The sequence below is a fragment of the Monodelphis domestica genome, chromosome 2, assembly GCF_027887165.1.
Source record: "Monodelphis domestica isolate mMonDom1 chromosome 2, mMonDom1.pri, whole genome shotgun sequence".
In the NCBI taxonomy this organism is placed as follows: domain Eukaryota; kingdom Metazoa; phylum Chordata; class Mammalia; order Didelphimorphia; family Didelphidae; genus Monodelphis; species Monodelphis domestica.
In genome coordinates, this window is record NC_077228.1 from 431,234,282 (window position 1) to 431,252,095 (window position 17,814).

At 36.9% G+C, this 17,814-nt stretch overlaps 1 protein-coding gene across 2 annotated transcripts in view; it reads left to right on the forward strand.

The window, feature by feature from the left end:
• Nucleotides 1-2,759: 2,759 nt before the first annotated feature.
• Nucleotides 2,760-17,814, forward strand: part of LOC100032151 (damage-control phosphatase ARMT1-like) — a 28,499-nt gene continuing 13,444 nt past the window's right edge. Inside the window, exons 1-2 of one of the 2 annotated variants that reach the window (XM_001381198.4) lie at nt 2,760-2,927; nt 8,717-8,822. In XM_001381198.4, coding sequence (XP_001381235.1) covers nt 2,887-2,927; nt 8,717-8,822 — 147 coding nt within the window. In that variant the 5' untranslated portion in view covers nt 2,760-2,886. The other variant, XM_016428957.2, reaches the window with a different exon arrangement.

A 17,814-nucleotide genomic window follows, 5' to 3' on the forward strand; every position in this document is an offset into this window, starting at 1 on the left:
GTACTGACTAAGAGGAGGATCAGTGGAATAGACTTGGTGTAAGCAACCTCAGTAAGACAGTCTATGACAAGCCCAAAGATCCCAGCTTTTAGGATAAAAATCCATTATTTGATAAAAACTGCTGGGAAAATTGGAAGACAGTGTGGGAGAGATTAGGTTTGGATCAACACCTCACACCCTACACCAAGATAAATTCAGAATGGGTGAATGACTTGAACATAAATAAGGAAACTATAAATAAATTAGGTGAACACAGAATAGTATATATGTCAGACCTTTGGGAAGGGAAAGATTTTAAAACCAAGCAAGACTTAGAAAGAGTCACAAAATGTAAAATAAATAATTTTGACTACATCAAATTAAAAAGTTTTTGTACAAACAAAACCAATGTAACCAGAATCAGAAGGGAAATAACAAATTGGGAAACAATCTTCATAACAAAAACCTCTGACAAGGTTTAATTACTCAAATTTACAAAGAGCTAAATCAATTGTACAAAAAATCAAGCCATTCTCCAATTGATAAATGGGCAAGGATCATGACAAGGCAATTTTCAGTTAAAGAAATCAAAACTATTAATAAGCACATGAAAAAGCGTTCTAAATCTCTGATAATCAGAGAGATGCAAATCAAAACAACTCTGAGGTATCACCTCACACCTAGCAGATTGGCTAACATGACAGCAAAGGAAAGTAATGAATCCTGGAGGGGATGTGGAAAGTTGGGACATTAATTCATTGCTGATGGAGTTGTGAATTGATCCAGCCATTCTGGAGGGAAATTTGGAACTATGCCCAAAGGGTGCTAAAAGACTGTCTGCCCTTTGATCCAGCCATAGCCCTGCTGGGTTTATACCCCAAAGAGATAATAAGGAAAAAAAACATGTACAAGAATATTCATCGCTGTGCTCTTTGTGGTGGCCAAAAATTAGAAAATGAGGGGATGCCCATCAATTGGGGAATGGCTGAACAAATTGTGGTATCTGTTGGTGATGGAATACTATTGTGCTCAAAGGAATAATAAAGTGGAGGAATTCCATGGAGTCTGGAACAACCTCCAGGAAGTGATGCAGAGCGAGAGGAGCAGAACCAGGAGAACACTGTACACAGAGACTGACACACTGTGGTACAATCGAAGGTAATGGACTCCTCCACTAGGGACAATGCAATGTCCCTGAACAATCTGCAGGGATATATGAGAAAAAACATTATCCGCATGCAGAGGAAAAACTGTGGGAGTAAAAACACAGAAGAAAAACAACTGCTTGACTACAGGGGCCGAGGGGATATGATTGGGGATGTGGACTCTAAATGAACATCCCAGTGCAAATACCAACAACATGGAAATGGGTACGGATCAAGGACACATGTGATACCCAGTGGAATCACACATTGGCTATGGGAGGGGTGGCAGGAGAGGAGGGAGGAAAAGAAAATGATTTTTATATCCAAGGAATTATATTTGAAATTGATCAAATAAAAATAATGTTTAAAATGAAAAAAAAAGGAAGGAAGCAGAGCCCAAGAGACAAGAGTTCCTGCAGTAGCCCCCTGTGATAGACATTCTTTTACAGAACAGAAAAATAGGAGAAATCCAGCTTGCTTCATACATTGACTTTTTAGGCTCAGTCTAAACTCTTCCCTTAGATTTTCTAATTGGTCAGATTTTCATTTCACTCTCTACATGTCAGATGCCTTGACTACTGCTAGGCAGAAATCTCACCTGCCACACTGACAAATAAGACACCTGATGGAAAGTCTGAAACTGAGGGGGGGGGTGTCCCCTAAATATTTAATTCACACCCTCCAAATAACTATTGATTTGAGAAATGCAAATTAAAATAACTCGGAGGTACCACTGATCAGATTGGCTAATATGACAGAAAAGGAAAATGACAAATGTTGGAAGTGATGTGGGAAAACTGGAAACTGTTTCACCTGCTGGTGGAGTTGAGAACTGCTCCAGCCATTCTGAAGAGCAATTGGGTACTATGTCCAAAGGTCTGTGTATACCCTTTGATCCAGAAATATCACTACTAAGATCTGTATATCCCAATGAAATTCTTTTAAAAAGAGTGAGTATGGGAAGATTTTATTAATTCAAAAGTATTTATAGCAGCTCTTTTTGTAGTGGCAAAAAAATTAGAAATAGAGGGATTGCTCATCAATTAGGGAATGATGGAATAAGTGGCCTTATGTTTGTAAGGGAATACCGCTGTGGTATAAGAAATGACAGTCCTGCAGCAAGACAAAAATCAGGAAAACTGGCCATGACCTAGGCTTCTTTAATGTCTAAGCAAGCTCTAATTGCTCTGCAGCACTTGCTTAAGCAGCTTTCATGGTCATCGGAATAAATTGGTTTTATCTTTCCATTCCAATGGTGAGGTCTTCACATGCTTGGGGGTGGATACTTTATTTCAATTCACAAAGGAGTTCGTGGGCCATCCTTATCCTTAAACTGATTTAGCTGGTCTGTAGAGACTGTTTTACTCTGCACATGCTAAAGCTTCTTGGCAGTACAGATGAGAGTTGGGTGAAAAGTAGACACACCAAAGGAGCAGCTTGAAAAGAGCTTAGCAAGCCCTCACACCAGAGGCGCTAGTCTTGCCGGGATACACCATACATCTCTTCAAATTGTCTCACAGCAGGGAATGTTGAATAAAGTTTGTGTATTCAAAAAGAAGCCGGCAGTAAGCAGCAGCAAGGATGTGAGCTGGGGGGCGGGGGGGGGGGGGGGGGGAGGAGGCGGGGTTTGACCAACCGCTTTAGTGACGTATTTCTAGCTCACTACCTTTTCCTCCTCCTCTTTCCTTCCTAGAGCTCGCCTTACTTCCTGTGGCCGGGGGGAGAAACCGGAGGCGCTGAGCACGGAGCCTTATGAACCGCGATGGATGAGCTTCCACCTCAGTTGACAGCCCAAGAGGAAGGGTTCGTCACACTTTCTTCTCTTTTTCAGTCCCCTGCTCCCTATCCTTGCCCTTAAATAGGGTCGGATTCTTGGACCTGAAACAGAACCGGTCCAAAAACTGAAGGAATGAGATGCGGAGTGCGCGGTGCGGGCGGGGTCTGGCGCTGGTGAATTGCCGAGGTCTCTCCCTCCTCAGGAAAGGGAAAGAGAAGAGAAGGAAAAGTAAAGGAAGGGAGAAGATCCTCCTTTGCTGACTCAGCCGCCCGTCCCCACGCTATCCCCACGCTCGACTGTGTTGGCGGCGTGTGGTGGGGGTTTCCCTTCTCGAGTCTGTCTGGACTTGGGTCGGCCGCTCATTTTTCCCCCTGGAGTCGTCTCCTCCCTCTCAGGAAAGAGACCCTCGAGGCGAGATGCTCTGGAAGCTTGATTACAGTTGACAGTTGCTGAACGTTGTCCTCCCTTCCCTCTTTTTTCTAACTTCCAGTGCGGGTTGTGTAGTAACTAAATGTTGATGTACCAGTTAAACGTGAATTAAGAAATCTGAGTTGTTTTCAATGAGTTTTTATAAAAAAGTTTATGTTTTCTTTCATGTCCTTTCTCTACCTGACCTCTTCACTCACCTGTTCTCATATCATGGTGCAGGTTCCTCAAGAACTCTTATTCTTTTTAGGAGATGAATGCTTTTCTGAAGATAGTTACCCAAGGTGAACTTTTCACAGCGATTAAGTACAATGAGCTAAATTCAGGAGCTGGGGTTTGGTCCTAATTGTGCCACCCAAGTGATGTGCTGGTAAATGTTTAACAAACGGCTTACTGAAAGTGCTCAGTACAGGTTTTTAAGTTTAATCTTCATCATAGGTTTTCTCCTTCACTTTCTTAAGTCTAGATAATCAGCAAAACAATCAACCAAAACTTGATTTCTATGCTTACCAACTTGTTCACCCTGAAAATTTAACAAAAGGTAGCTGGATTGAGCTAGCTTTTACATCACTATGTCACCTCTTGTGCCAGCATCTCTGGACTTCAATTTGAAATGCCTCTTTTAAAAAAGTATTTTCTCCCTTTTTCAAACACCTCTCCCCCCTTTTGTTATAGTGTTTGAAAACTCAGTTTTATTCTTTTCTAAAGTTATTCACATTAGCAGAAGTTTCTAAGTTCTTAAAAGTGTGATATATGGGAAAGAAAATTAGACTGAAATTTAGGAGTCCAGGTTTTTAGTTCTGGCTCTGCTACTTATATGGCTGTGTGACCTTGGACAAGTCACAACCTAATCAACTCATTCTTGAATTGCTTCAATAACCTGCTAGTGGATCAGCCTGCCTCAAGTCTCTCCATAAAACCACAGAAGTGATTTTCCTAAATCAGAGCTCTGATCATGTCACCCCCTACTCATTAAACTCCAGGGCCTCCCTATGCCTATGGAATCAAATATAAAACCCCCTTGTTTGTTCATTTAAAGCCCTTTTTAACCTACCACTCTCAGGCTGCCCAACTTTCAGTCTAACTATAGAAGCGCTTTCTCCTAGACATTCCTAACTCTCTGAGCTGGACATTGTCCTTAGCTGTCATCTGTACTGGATTGCTCTTTATTTCTCCCTACTATTTGCCTGGTTTCCCAAGTAAAATCCCATCTTCTAAAGGAATCCTTTCTCAACTCTTAATTCTAGTACCTTCTCTTTTAATATTATTTCCAATTTATTGTCTACATATTTTGTTTATACATGTTTGTTTGCTTGTTGTTTCTCCTCTTAGATTCTGAGCTTTGTAAGGGTTAAAATTAAGGGTTTGACTAAAATATATAATTCAAAGTAATATCGCTCAAAGTTGAAGTGACCTTTAATAGCTTTTATTTACAAAAGAGGTGGAAAGAGTGAAAGTAGAGAACTACAGAAGGATAGAGAAGACATTAACCTACTCAGCCAGGACTTGTTGAACTTCAACTGGAATTAAACTCTCCAGAAGACAGGAAGGGAAAGCCAACTGGATATCCACTCACCCAAGTTCCCTTCAAGAGGCAGGTCAAGACATGACTGGAGCTGAAGGTGACTCCTGAGGCCAACTTTCTTCCTTGAGCTGACCTTCTTGAAGTCCAACTTCTTCTTGAAGCTGACTTCCTTTTTGGAGTTGACTTACCTTCTAGTCTCAGAAATTCAGAGCCTTTTATAGTGGCTTCTTGTCTCCTCCCCTCTTCACAGGGGCCAATTACAGCTTTCAAATTGTCTAGCACTGCTCAAGGGGCAATGTTTGTGGGAACCAGTTTGCACCTTCTGGAGGGGTGATTATTCATCAAAAAGATTCAGTTTCCTGATTGAACAGTTTCTGAGAGTGAACTCTTAAAAGAATTCACAAGTTTCTGACTGAGTTAGAAAAAAAGGGTGAAGCTCTCCAAATATCTAGCTGACCTCACTTAGCACTAAGTAGGGTATGAATTCACTAAGTGGTTTGCCAGCCCCTCTACCTAGTTTAAGCTTTTGTTGATTCAATCAAAAGGTGTGTGAATTCAGAATAGGCAAAAGGAATAAAGAATTCCCTTTACACATAATGAGCATTTATATAGTATCAAACTTTTGCAAATCATTTAAAGTATATTATTTGATCCTATTTTCTCTGAGAATTTGGAACAGTCATATGCACTTGTATTTATAACTCCTATCTTTTAAAATAAAAGTTTATTTTAAATTCTTTTCAGAACTGTGAAAAAAGTGAACATAATGTGTTGAATATTTGTTTAAACCTAATGGCCAAAATTATCTCAAGTTCATTTTCAAAATGGCAATCATTTACATAGTACTTTAGTTTCCCTCCTCATTTTACCTATAAATAAATTTTAAAATCCCTATAAAATATTATTGTACATGTAAACCTTGCTAGGGGGTCTCAGACCATCAATCATTGAGTTCATTATCAATATTTTGTCCAAATGATAACTTATTTTACAGATGAAGAAAGTGAGGTGCGGGAAGGTTTAGTGACATGATTAAGGTCCTACAGATAGTTCATGCCTTATTTTTCATCTCTAGTTTTATAGGTGAAGAAATTGAAGTTTTAGTGTAACGAAAATGCATTGCTAGAGTGGCTTTGTCTTAAAGTCTGTATCCAGTGTTCTCTTCATTGTTCCTCACTGTTTCCTTTTCTCTAACATGACCCCAGAGAAAAACATAAATAGATGTTCTTAAAGAAATGGCTATATCCTAGAAATGTGACTCCTTTAGTAAGTATAGTAAGCAGTAGTGGAAGTCAAATCTCACAGAACTGTTTTCTGTTAAGATATTTTACTGTCAAAAATCTCAACACAAAGCTATTTCAGCCTTTCAAAAAAGCACAAGTCTATAATCTAATTTATTCAGTAATAGAACTAATGAATATACTTTACTATTTAAGAATGAATCACATTTACTTAGCTCTTTGAGGTTAACACAGTGCTTCCTTTATGAAAACCCTTCTAGGTAGTGTAAGTAATTAATCCATTTTTTATGGAAGCTCAGGGAGATAATTAGTCACAAGCTAGTAAATATCAGATTCCAGATTTGAATCCAGGTTTCTTGATTCCACATTTCAGCCTTTTTAATGTTATACCACACTATGACTTTTATATATGTATATGTTTCATATATATGTTTACCATACATATGCTCATATAAAACATTCAAATCATTAAGGAATCAGAATTTACTTTAACCATTTCATTTATGGGTATTTACAGTGTGACTTTAAAAAATGGAATACATTGAGTACAACATAACTTTTTAAAAAGCTCTTACCTTCCATGTTAGAATCATTAATGTATATTGGTTCCAAGGCTCAGAGTGAACTAGGCAATTAGGGGGTTAAGTGACTTGTCCAGCATCTTACAGCTAGGAAGTGCCTGAGACCAAATTTGAACCCAGGACCTCCCATCTCCAGGCCGCTCTTTATCCACTGAGCTACCTATTTGTCCCCAATATAACTTTAAAAAAAAAGAAATATATGTAGACAAATTTAAAAGTGTTGATTAAAACATTGTCAGAATTGGTGATTTAGTTGAGGTAAAAGTAGTTTGCTGTTCTTACCCACCCAACTTATTTTTGTAGTTTTCTCATCCCCCCTCCCCCGTTTTGTTAAGAATTACTTTTGTTGAAAGTTCATATCAATCAACAAGTCATTTATTAAGGGCCTATATATCAGTTTTGAGAGGCACTGTGGTTATTACGAAGAGAAAAATGAAACAGTTCTTGATGATAATTTCTATTTTATCCAGGGAGAAAAAGCATATATACACTTAAGGTTATCAAATATAATGTCCTGTGATTGATACTTAAAGCCTATTACAGCCTAGCCCCAACCCAACTTTCTACCTTTATATATTACTTTTTATATACACTCTATCGTTTAGCCAAATTGGGCTTATTGTTTTTCCTTTCACACGAGGCTCCATCTCCAGTGCCTTTGATTGGGCTATATTCTGTGTGTTCAGTGCAATCTTATTCCACCTCTACTTAGAAAACCTAGTTTTTCTGAAAGAGTAAGCTCAAGCTCCATCTTCTTCCTGAAGCCATGGCAGATTTCTCTCTCTGTCCTCCCCATTACCTTGTATTTATTTTGTATATCTGTACATGCAGTGCTTCTGGTTAAGTCCCCTAGGGCAGTAACTTTCATTTTTGTCTCTGAGCATTTAGCATTGTACCTTGTTGATTGATTGAAGTAACATGTATAAATGGATAAAATTAAGATATGCTCTGATATTTGGAGATTTTTATGCAAAAGAGGGAAAGTTGAATTTGGGGAGAAATATATGGGAAAGCATGGTTCATGAAGAAGTGAGTCCAAAGATTTGTAGGTTGCTCAGATGACTTGTGTCTCAGTATCATGATTTTCTTTGAGAAAAGAAGTAGTAGGTGCTGGAAATAGTGGTCAGCAAAAATGTGTTAAAGAGTGAAATCTATTTTATATTTTAATGAAAAAAACTGATTGATATGGGAGTTATTCCTAAATAAACTTTCTGTATACAATAAGATCAATAATGGACTGACTCATCAGACCTAACTAAGTTCAGAATTAGTAAAGAAACAGGAAGAAAGAATGAGAAAAAGATGTGTACAATTAAAGCAGACTTGCACTTAAATGATTCATTGAAAAAAAAATCTAAAGGGTATCATAAAAAACTAATTTATAGTGGGGAGTGTGATAAAGGATGAATGGTTTGCCAGTTCTATATGGAATGAGGAATGGAAAAGTAGAAGATGCAGCAGTCAGCACTGGAGAAGAATGCCAGAGATCCAGAAACCTTGGGAAAACCAGGTTTCAATTAATGCAAGGAAATTGAAGGAATATAAAAGGAAGAGATTGAGCATCAAGGGGAATGAATTAATTTGTTTTTGGGTCAGTATTTCCAGATGACAAGGATTAAGATTGGAAATTACACATTTTTCCTTAAAGAAATGAAAGTACCAGGCAGATAGATCATTGGAGATTGACTTTTCCCATATACTTACACAATTAACTAAAATATTAGTAAAAACAAATCATGTTTAACTTTCTACTATATTCTAAACTCAAAGCAGGCATTTTCATTTATATCTTTTTTATCCCTGGTATACTTATAATATAATAGACATTTGATTATTGTTTGCTAGACTAAATTGAATAGCATACCATTTAGGTTGTACATATCACCACTTTATCTCAATAGTATACATTGGCATAGCAAATACGTGAAAAGGAATTGTGAAGAGGAATTGTATTTTGTAAGTGAAGGGATACCATATCTATTACTGTTAATATTTTATTATCACTAAATAACACTAGTTATCTATACCTCTCTCTTTTTTAGATCTCATCCTTATCTTGTAATGAAAGACCAAAAACCACCAATCATAACTAAGGCTATTGATGCATTGCATCGACATAAAGATGAGTTCTTTAAGAAGTATGGAGAGGTAAGGGTTATATTTTTAATAGTTATGTTTTCATTAGCCATTAAACAGGAATCTGATAAATATTACTAAAAAAGCCTTTTGACTTCAGCCTTTTTTTAAATAACATAAATATAATGATGCTGATCTTTTTTAATTAAAATATCACAAATGATTGCTAGTGCCCTGGGTTGTCCCTCAGAATCCTATTTAACCTATAATTTAGCTGAATAAACTCTTAGATTTGGTCTATGTTCTTTTGGGTTGTGGGATCATCCTTTTACCTCCTTTCTTATATCCTCTCATTTCCCAGTATCTTCTCAAGCTTCAACTGCTTTAGGATCATAGAATTAGAACTGGAAAGGACTTTAGGGACCTCTAGTTCAATACCTTTCAGATGGGGAAACAGCCTCTGAGAGGTTAAGGACTTTTCTAGGATCACACAGCTAAGCAGATGCTATGTGGATCAGCTTCCTACAGCCTTCCTAATATACTCATTAAAAAATGTCTATATTACATCCCAAGTTGGAACACTGAACACAATTTTTTTTTTGCCATAGAAACTACCAGTGTTGTATATGATAGTTATTATATAGTACCATTGGGATAATAACTGTAATGAGGGTTCCCCAAGATTCTGTCCAGGGCCCTTTTCTCTTCTCCCTCATTATTCTTGGTGACTTCATCCCCTCCCATGAGTTTAATGTCTCCATGTAAATGACTCCTAAATCTAAAAATCTAGCCCTAGTCATCTCTCTTTAGGCTTCAGTTCTAGATATCTATCTAATTTTCATTTCAAATCAGATGTCTTAAGAGACATCTTAAACTCAATATAGCTAAAACTGACCTCATCTTTCCTCCTAAAATAGCCTCTCAACCTTTCTTGTTTCTCTTGAAGATACTACTATCTATCTTGTAGTATCTCTTGAAAATACTGCTATACTACTTGAAGATACTACTTTCAAGTGTCTCAGGTTTGTAATCTCAGCACTTTCTGGACTCTTCTCCCCAAAATTTGCTTTTTTTCTATCTCTAAAGAACATTTCCTGTATCCAGCTCTTCTTACCCAGCTCACCTTAGTTCAGGCTCTAATCATTTCTCACCTACATTTCTCCTTGTTTCCTTGTTTCAGGTGTCTCCTTGCCCTCTAATCAATCCTACTCACTGCTTGTCAGAGTCATTTTCTTTTCCTTAAGTGATCAAAGGATAATAAAGGAAAGTTTTCAAAGGAAGAAAGCTGCTACCAATATTCCTGATCATGATTGCTTGGTACTTAGTTTTATTTTCTGGTTGCTTGAAGTATTTTTCTTGGTACTTGAAGTTCTTATTTCATTTTGAAGTTTCTTTCAGGAGGTGATTGGTAGATTCTATTTTCACATTGTCCTCTAATGATAGTATTGACCAATTTCCTTCGATGATTTTTTAAAAATTTTATTTTTATTTAGTCAATTTAGAACATTATTCCTTGGTTACAAGAATCATAATCTTTCCCTCCCTCCCTTCTCCCCACCTTTCCCGTAGCCAATGCGCAATTCCACTGGGTATTACACGTGTCCTTGATCACAACCTATTTCCATGTTTTTGGTGTTTGCATTAGGATGTTCATTTAGAGTCTACCTCCCCAATCATATCCCTCTTGACCCATGTGATCAAGTAGTTGTTTTTCTTCTGTGTTTCTACTCCCACAATTCTTCCTCTGGATGTGGATAGTGTTCTTTCTCATATGTTCCTCTGAATAGTTCTGGATCATTGCATGGCCACTAATGGAGAAGTCCATTATATTCGATTGTACCACAGTGTATCAGTCTCTGTGTACAATGTTCTCCTGGTTCTGCTCCTCTCACTCTGCATCAATTCCTGGAGGGTGTTCCAGTTCACATGTACTTCCTTCAGTTCATTATTTCTTTGAGCACAATAGTATTCCATCACCAACAGATACCACAATTTGTTCAGCCATTCCCCAATTGAAGGGCATCCCCTCATTTTCCAATTTTTTGCTACCACAAAGAGCACAGCGATGAATATTCTTGTACGTGTATTTTTCCTTATTAGCTCTTTGGGGTACAAACTCAGCAGTGCTATGGCTGGATCAAAGGGCAGACAATCTTTTAGTGCCCTTTGGGCATAGTTCCAAAATGCCCTCCAGAATGGTTGGATCAATTCACAACTCCACCAGCAGTGCATTAATGTCCCAACTTTGCCACATCCCCTCCAGCATTCATTAATTTCCTTTGCTGTCATGTTAGCCAATCTGCTAGGTGTGAGGTGATACCTCAGAGTTGTTTTGATTTGCATCTCTGATTATAAGAGATTTAGAACAATTTTTCATGTGCTTATTAATAGTTTTGATTTCCCTAACTGAAAATTGCCTATTCATATTCCTTGCCCATTTATCAATTGGAGAATGGCTTGATTTTTTTGTACATTTGATTTAGCTCTTTATAAATTTGAGTAATTTAGACCTTTGTCAGAGGTTTTTGTTATGATGATTTTTTCCCCAATTTGTTGCTTCCCTTCTAATTTTGGTTGCATTGATTTTGTTTGTACAAAACCTTTTTAATTTGATGTAATCAAAATTATTTATTTTACATTTTATAATTTTTTTCTAACTCTTGCTTGGTTTTAAAATCTTTCCTTTCCCAAAGATCTGACATGTATACTATTCTGTGTTCACCTAATCTGCTTATAGTTTCCTTCTTTATATTCAAGTTATTCACCCATTATGAGTTTATCTTGGTGTAGGATGTGAGATGTTGATCCAAACCTAATCTCTCCCATACTATCTTCCAATTTTCCCAGCAGTTTTTATCAAATATTGGATTTTGGTCCCAAAAGCTGGGATCTTTGGGCTTAGCATAGACTGTCTTGCTGAGGTCACTTACCCCAAGTCCGTTCCGCTCCTTTCTGTCTCTTAGCCAATACCATATTGTTTTGATGACCATTGCTTTATAGTATCCTTTGATGATTTCTTGAGATTCAATATAGAGGCTTTTTTTCGGGTGGGGTGGGGGGGCATGCCTTTTTGCTAATGTTAAAGGGATTTTTTCTTAATCTCTCCCTCTGTCTCTTTAAGAGGTAAGTGAGCGGAATTTCTAAGTATAGCAGAACTGACTGGGGTCTGTAAGCCAGAGCTGAAGATTCCATTACCAGGGAAATGGGGAAGAGAAAAAATGTTGGCAGTTAGAGGCTCTTTGCCTCTGGATCTCACCAAGATCGAAAGAGGTCTGTCTCAGCTACTGGCAGTTGGCTACTGACTGTTGGTGGTAGAAACTGGTTGAAGGAGTTAGTGGGTGCTGACTTGATATTTAGGAACATAGGTAGTTAGTGAATCAATTTTATATGGTGTAGGTTAGAGAGGTCTTGCCAGGCAAGAAGAACCTGTCCTCAGAAGACAGAAGAAAGGTTTTAGAAATTTTAAATCGTTTTTAGGAATTTAGGTATAGTCATAGGGTATTAGGATAATAATCTCTTTTGTCCTTTTCTATTTTCTACCTGTACTTCTCAAATTAAACTTTTATTCAACTGCTCTCCTCACTTTTGTCTTAAGACCTACCTTTTAACCCTTACACTAGCCCATAGATTCTTAAATGATCTCTCCCTGATGATTTCCATATAATTTTTTAATTAAAAAAATTTTTTTAGGAGATAACTTACATTTTCTTTTATTTTTTCCAATCTTTTATTTATTTATTTATTTTTAAACCCTTACCTTCCGTCTTGGAGTCAATACTGTGTATTGGCTCCAAGGCAGAAGAGTGGTAAGGGCTAGGCAATGGGGGTCAAGTGACTTGCCCAGGGTCAAACAGCTAGAAAGTTTCTGAGGCCAGATTTGAACCGAGGACCTCCCGTCTCTAAGCCTGGCTTTCAATGCACTGAGCCACCCAGCTGCCCCCTTTCCAATCTTTTAACTTTAAAAATATTTCATCTAATAGAGACATTAACTTCTGTTTGGTTTGTTCTAATTTTCATGGAATCTCTTTCTTGGGTAAGATTTTATAACCATTGTGCCAAGCTATTAATTCTTTTTTTGAACTTTTCCTCCAAAATTAGCATTTCTTTTCCAGTTCTTTCTTCTAGCACTCTCATTTTATCCATTTTATCATATTTTAATTCTTGCTTTATTTCTTCTAAGAATACTAACTTACCTTGTGACTTCTTTGCTTGTAGGTGTTTTGTAGTTGTTCCCCTATGAGTTTGGGTCTTAACTATTACTAATGCCTTAATAACTCTCTATTTTGGGTGTTTTTTTTTTATTTATTCATTTTTCATCCTTCCCAGATTGGGTTTTGGGACTACAGTCAAATTCTTTGTACTTCTGACAGAACTGTTTTGGTCTCATTTGTCCCTGCCTTGTGCTATCCTAGTTTATACCACTTTTCTAGGAATTGAATGCCATGTTCTTCAGGGATTATAGGAATACCTCAGTATGGGAACTGAAAACTTTCCTTGTGCTTTATGCTCTCTGACCTAACACATACTCTAATCACTGCCTTTTTGGACTTTCCATGCTCTGTTCCTTGGTTTGTTCTAGGTGACATAGCTGAAGAGCTACTTCTTGGAGTTCCTAGAGGTAGTTTTTGATGGTTTATGCAACTGCCACCACCCACCCCCTCCCCCAGTTAGTTAGCTAAAAGAGCCTGTAAGTTCAGAGTAACTGCATTGTTTGCTTATCCTGATTGGAGCCTGTGAAATTTTGTAGCTGTAGCCCTGGGCTGAGTCTGGGGCCAAATCTGCACTGTTATTCTTGGGTCAGAGAATCAAAAATGCCATTACTATAGGCCTATTCTGGTTTTGACTTTGGAAGTCAACATTCCTAATCCTGATCTGGGGTTACAGTGGTAGCACTGGACCATTTTTCCTACCTTGATCACTTTCCAGTGGGCCTACCCTGTGACCTTGGTCTAGAAATACAACCCATTGTGGTTTTAGCATGGATTTTCCAATCACTTCTTGGTCTGATATTCTTTAATCTTTATGTAGTTGTAAGAGGAAGTGATCTGTACTTCTTCCTACTCCATCATCTTTTCTGGTTGGTATCTAATTTCAAAAGAGATTTCACATCTCCCCCTCTCATAGAACCATTTCTTTTAGGTCCTTTTTTCAATAGATTCTTCTTTCTGGTTCTTAGCTTAAAAAAACAACAACACTATTTTGGCTTAAATTCTATATAATAAACTTAGCACATTTTTAAACCATAATTTTAATATTTTGGTTTTTTTTCCACTTAGATGTAAAAACAGTTTTTAACATTAAAAAATATTTTGGGTTCTAAATTCTCCATCTCTCCCCTCCCACCCCATTGAGAAGGCAAGCAATTGGGTATACATGTATAGTCATAAAAAACATTTTCAAATTAGTCATCTTGTAAAAGAAAATACAGACAACACATACATACACAAGAAAAGTATGTTACAGTCAATAGTTAGATTCCATCAATTATTTTTCTTTGGAATTGTCTTGGATCATTGTATTGCTGAGAATAGCTAAGTAATTGACATTTAATTATTATATGTTATTGCTGTTACCATGTACATTGTTCTACTGATCCTGCTGAACTCAGTTTGCATCAGTTCATGTAAAGTCTTTACAAGTTTTTCTGAATGCATCTTGATCATCATTTCTTATGCCACAATAGTATTCTATCACAATCATATACCACAGCTTATCAGCCATTCTCTGACTAGGCATCATTTTAGTTTCAAATTTTTTGGCACCACAAAAAGAACTGTCAATTTTTTTGGTACTTGTAGATTCTTTTCCTTTTCTTCTTTTTAATCTCTTTGGTATACTGACCTAGTGGTGGTATTATAGGTTAAAGGGTGTGCAAAGTTTTATATACCTTTGGGCATTGTTCCAGATTGTTCTCTAGAATGGTTGGATCAGTTCACAACTCCACTAATAGTACATTTAGTGTCCCAGTTTCTCCATATCCTCTTCAGCATTTGTCATTTCCCTTTTCTGTCATAATTAACCAATCTGATAGGTGTGAAGTGATACTTCAAAGTTATTTTAATTTGCATTTCTCTCATCAATAGTTATTTGGAACATTTTTTCATATGAATAGAGATCTTTGATTACTTTGTCTAAAAATACTTATTCATATCCTTTGACCATTAATCAATTGGGGAATGACTTGTATTCTTATAAATTTGACTCAGTTCTTTATACATTTGATAAATGAGGCCTTTATCAGAGAAACTTGCTGTAGAATTTTTTTTTCTGTGTATTTCCTTCCATCTTATGCTTTCCATTTATCTTTCTCCCTATTTCCTTTCACCCTCTCCTTCCTCAAAAGTGTTTTACTTCTGACCACTGATTCCCCCAACCTGCTATATTTTCTGTAACCCCCACCCATACCTTTTCTTATCTCCTTCCCCTTCTACTTTGCTATTGGGTAAGATAGATTTCTGTATCCAATCTGTATGTATTTTATTCACAGTTTGAGTCAATTTCAATGAGAGTAAGGTTCAGACATTGTCACCTTTTCCTCCCCTATAAAAGCTCTTTCTCACTTTTGTGAGATATGTGAGATAATTTACTTCTTTCTACTTTTCCCTTCTCTCTTCTCCCAGTGCATCCCTCTTTCCATTCCTTAATTTTATCCATTTAACTATCCCATCATAGCCATTTCATAGCCATTCATTGCCATGACTTCTGTCTATGTATACTTCTACTAACTGCCCTAATAATGATAAAGCTCTTAAATCTTATAAGTATTATCTTCCCATGTAGGAATGCAGACAGTTTAACCTTATTCTATCCCTTAGGTTTTCTCTTTCCTGTTTAGTTTTTTATGCTTCTCTTGAGCCTTGTATCTGAAAGTCATATTTTCTGTTCAGTTCTGGTCTTTTGATCAGGAATGCTTGAAAGTCATTAGATATCTGTTTTTTTTCCCCCCTGAAATAATATTCTCAGTTTTGCTAGGTAGTTGATTCTTGGTTGTAGTACTAGCATCATTGATCTCTAGAATCACATTTGAGGCTATCTGTTCCTTTCATGTAAAAGCTGTTAAATCTTGTTTGATCCTGACTGTGGCTTCATATTTTGAATTTTTTTTTTTACTATTTTAAAAAGTTTCTTCTTGTCCTGAGAGCTCTAGAATTTGGCTATGGTAATTGGGAGTTTTTATCTTGGAATCTCTCTCAGAAGGTTGATACTGTTTTTTAATGCCATAACTTGTTCATCCATTCCCCAATTTATTTTTTCTTTATTGATGTTTTTATTTTTTCCTACTTAAATGTAAAAACAATTTTGAGTGTTTGGTTTGTAACATTCTGGGCTCCTCATTCTTTACATTTTTCTTCTTCACTCCCTTATAAGCAATTTGCTATTGGTTATACATTTCCTGTCATATAAAACTTTATAAATATAAATTATCATATAAATCATATAAAATTTCCTGTCATATAAAACATATTCGTCATGTTGAAGAAGATACATTTTATTTTATTTTTAAACCTTTACCATCTGCCTTTGATTCAAATCTGTATATTGGTTCCAAGGCAAAAGTGTAATAAGGGCTAGGCAATGGGGTTAAGTGACTTGCCCAGAGTCACACAGCTAGGAAGTCCAGATTTGAATCCAGGACCTCCCATCTCTAGGCTTTGCTGTCAGTCCACTGAGCCACTTAGCTACCCCCAAGAAGATATATTTTAAAAAATGAAGAAAATGAAGTGAAGCATGCTCTGTTTAAATCTGCACAACAGACTCCATTTTTTTTTTCACTGAAGGTGGATAGCATTTTTCATTATAAGCCTTTTTGGGGACCATTGTATTGTTGAGAGTAGCCAAGTCCTTCACAGTTGTTCATCATACGTTATTGCTGTTGCTGTGTATAATGTTCTTCTGGTTCTGGTCACTTCACTCTGTATCAGTTTATGGAGGTCTTTCCAGGTTTCTTTGAAATCTTCCTGTTCATCATTTCTGGGAAGCTAGCCTAAAGGCTCATAGTTTTTTAAATTTAATTTGTTTGTTTTGTTTTTGTTTTTTGTATTAAGATCTGTTTTTTTAAGGAAAGATATTACCAATGACCTGGACCAGGAAAAGCAGATCTGCCAGAGAAAATGCTATGAGGACTAGAATGATTCCAGATGGCCTAAGAAGATGACAGCAATAGAAGATACCCTCAGATATTAGACACTATATTATGAAACTGAGTGAGCTTTTGATATAACAAACTGAACTGTGGGAAGTAGGTTAACTATTCCCTTCAGTCCTCCATGCGTATTGCTATCTTGATTATAAAATCCTTGTGCCAAAAAGAGGAATGTTCCCCTAATGGTTTCCTGTTAGTGAGTCTATTAATCATTTTAATATAATGTTAAGAAACAACCAAGCTTGAGTTAGACCCTCCATTAAATGTATAATACTTTCAGGCCCTTATGCATCCTGGTGAGACAATCCTGAAATGTATAGATATCATATATTGAATGATTCACTGGGGCAGCCATGTCTTCCAATGAATCAGAGGGGATATGTGGAAAGTTAATATTAATTGTACCTCTTTGTCCCCCCACCCCCTCAAAAAATGCCTTTTGATTTTAGAGGTCAAACAGTTTGATTTTAGGGCCGAAGCTCAAGCTGTCTCTCCTTGAGGCTGTGCTGGGTCTTCTTTTCTTTTGTCTAGATGTAAAAACTAGCAGTGGAGACCTGTTTTCTTTTTAAATCTATAAATAAGAACTTTTTTGATTGATGAAGCAATCAGTTAGCTAGGCAAGTGCCATTTTGGAAGCCCCATGCACCATGTATTAGAGTGCCTTGGTACCTGGAAGACCTGCCACTTCTTGGAAGTATCTTGAGTTCATTTTCTGTGTAGTTGTTGTCCAATGAGAAATATTTTAGGATTTTCTGGGGAGGGGCTGGATGATGACATTGTGAGGGACATATATTAACTTTTGGGATAGGAAGTGGGACTTTTCTCCTTCCTCTCCCCTCCCCTCCAAGCTTGAAGGCTTATCTGCTCACACTGATCTCTCTCATTTTATCTAATCTGATATTTGTGAGATAGTACCTCAGA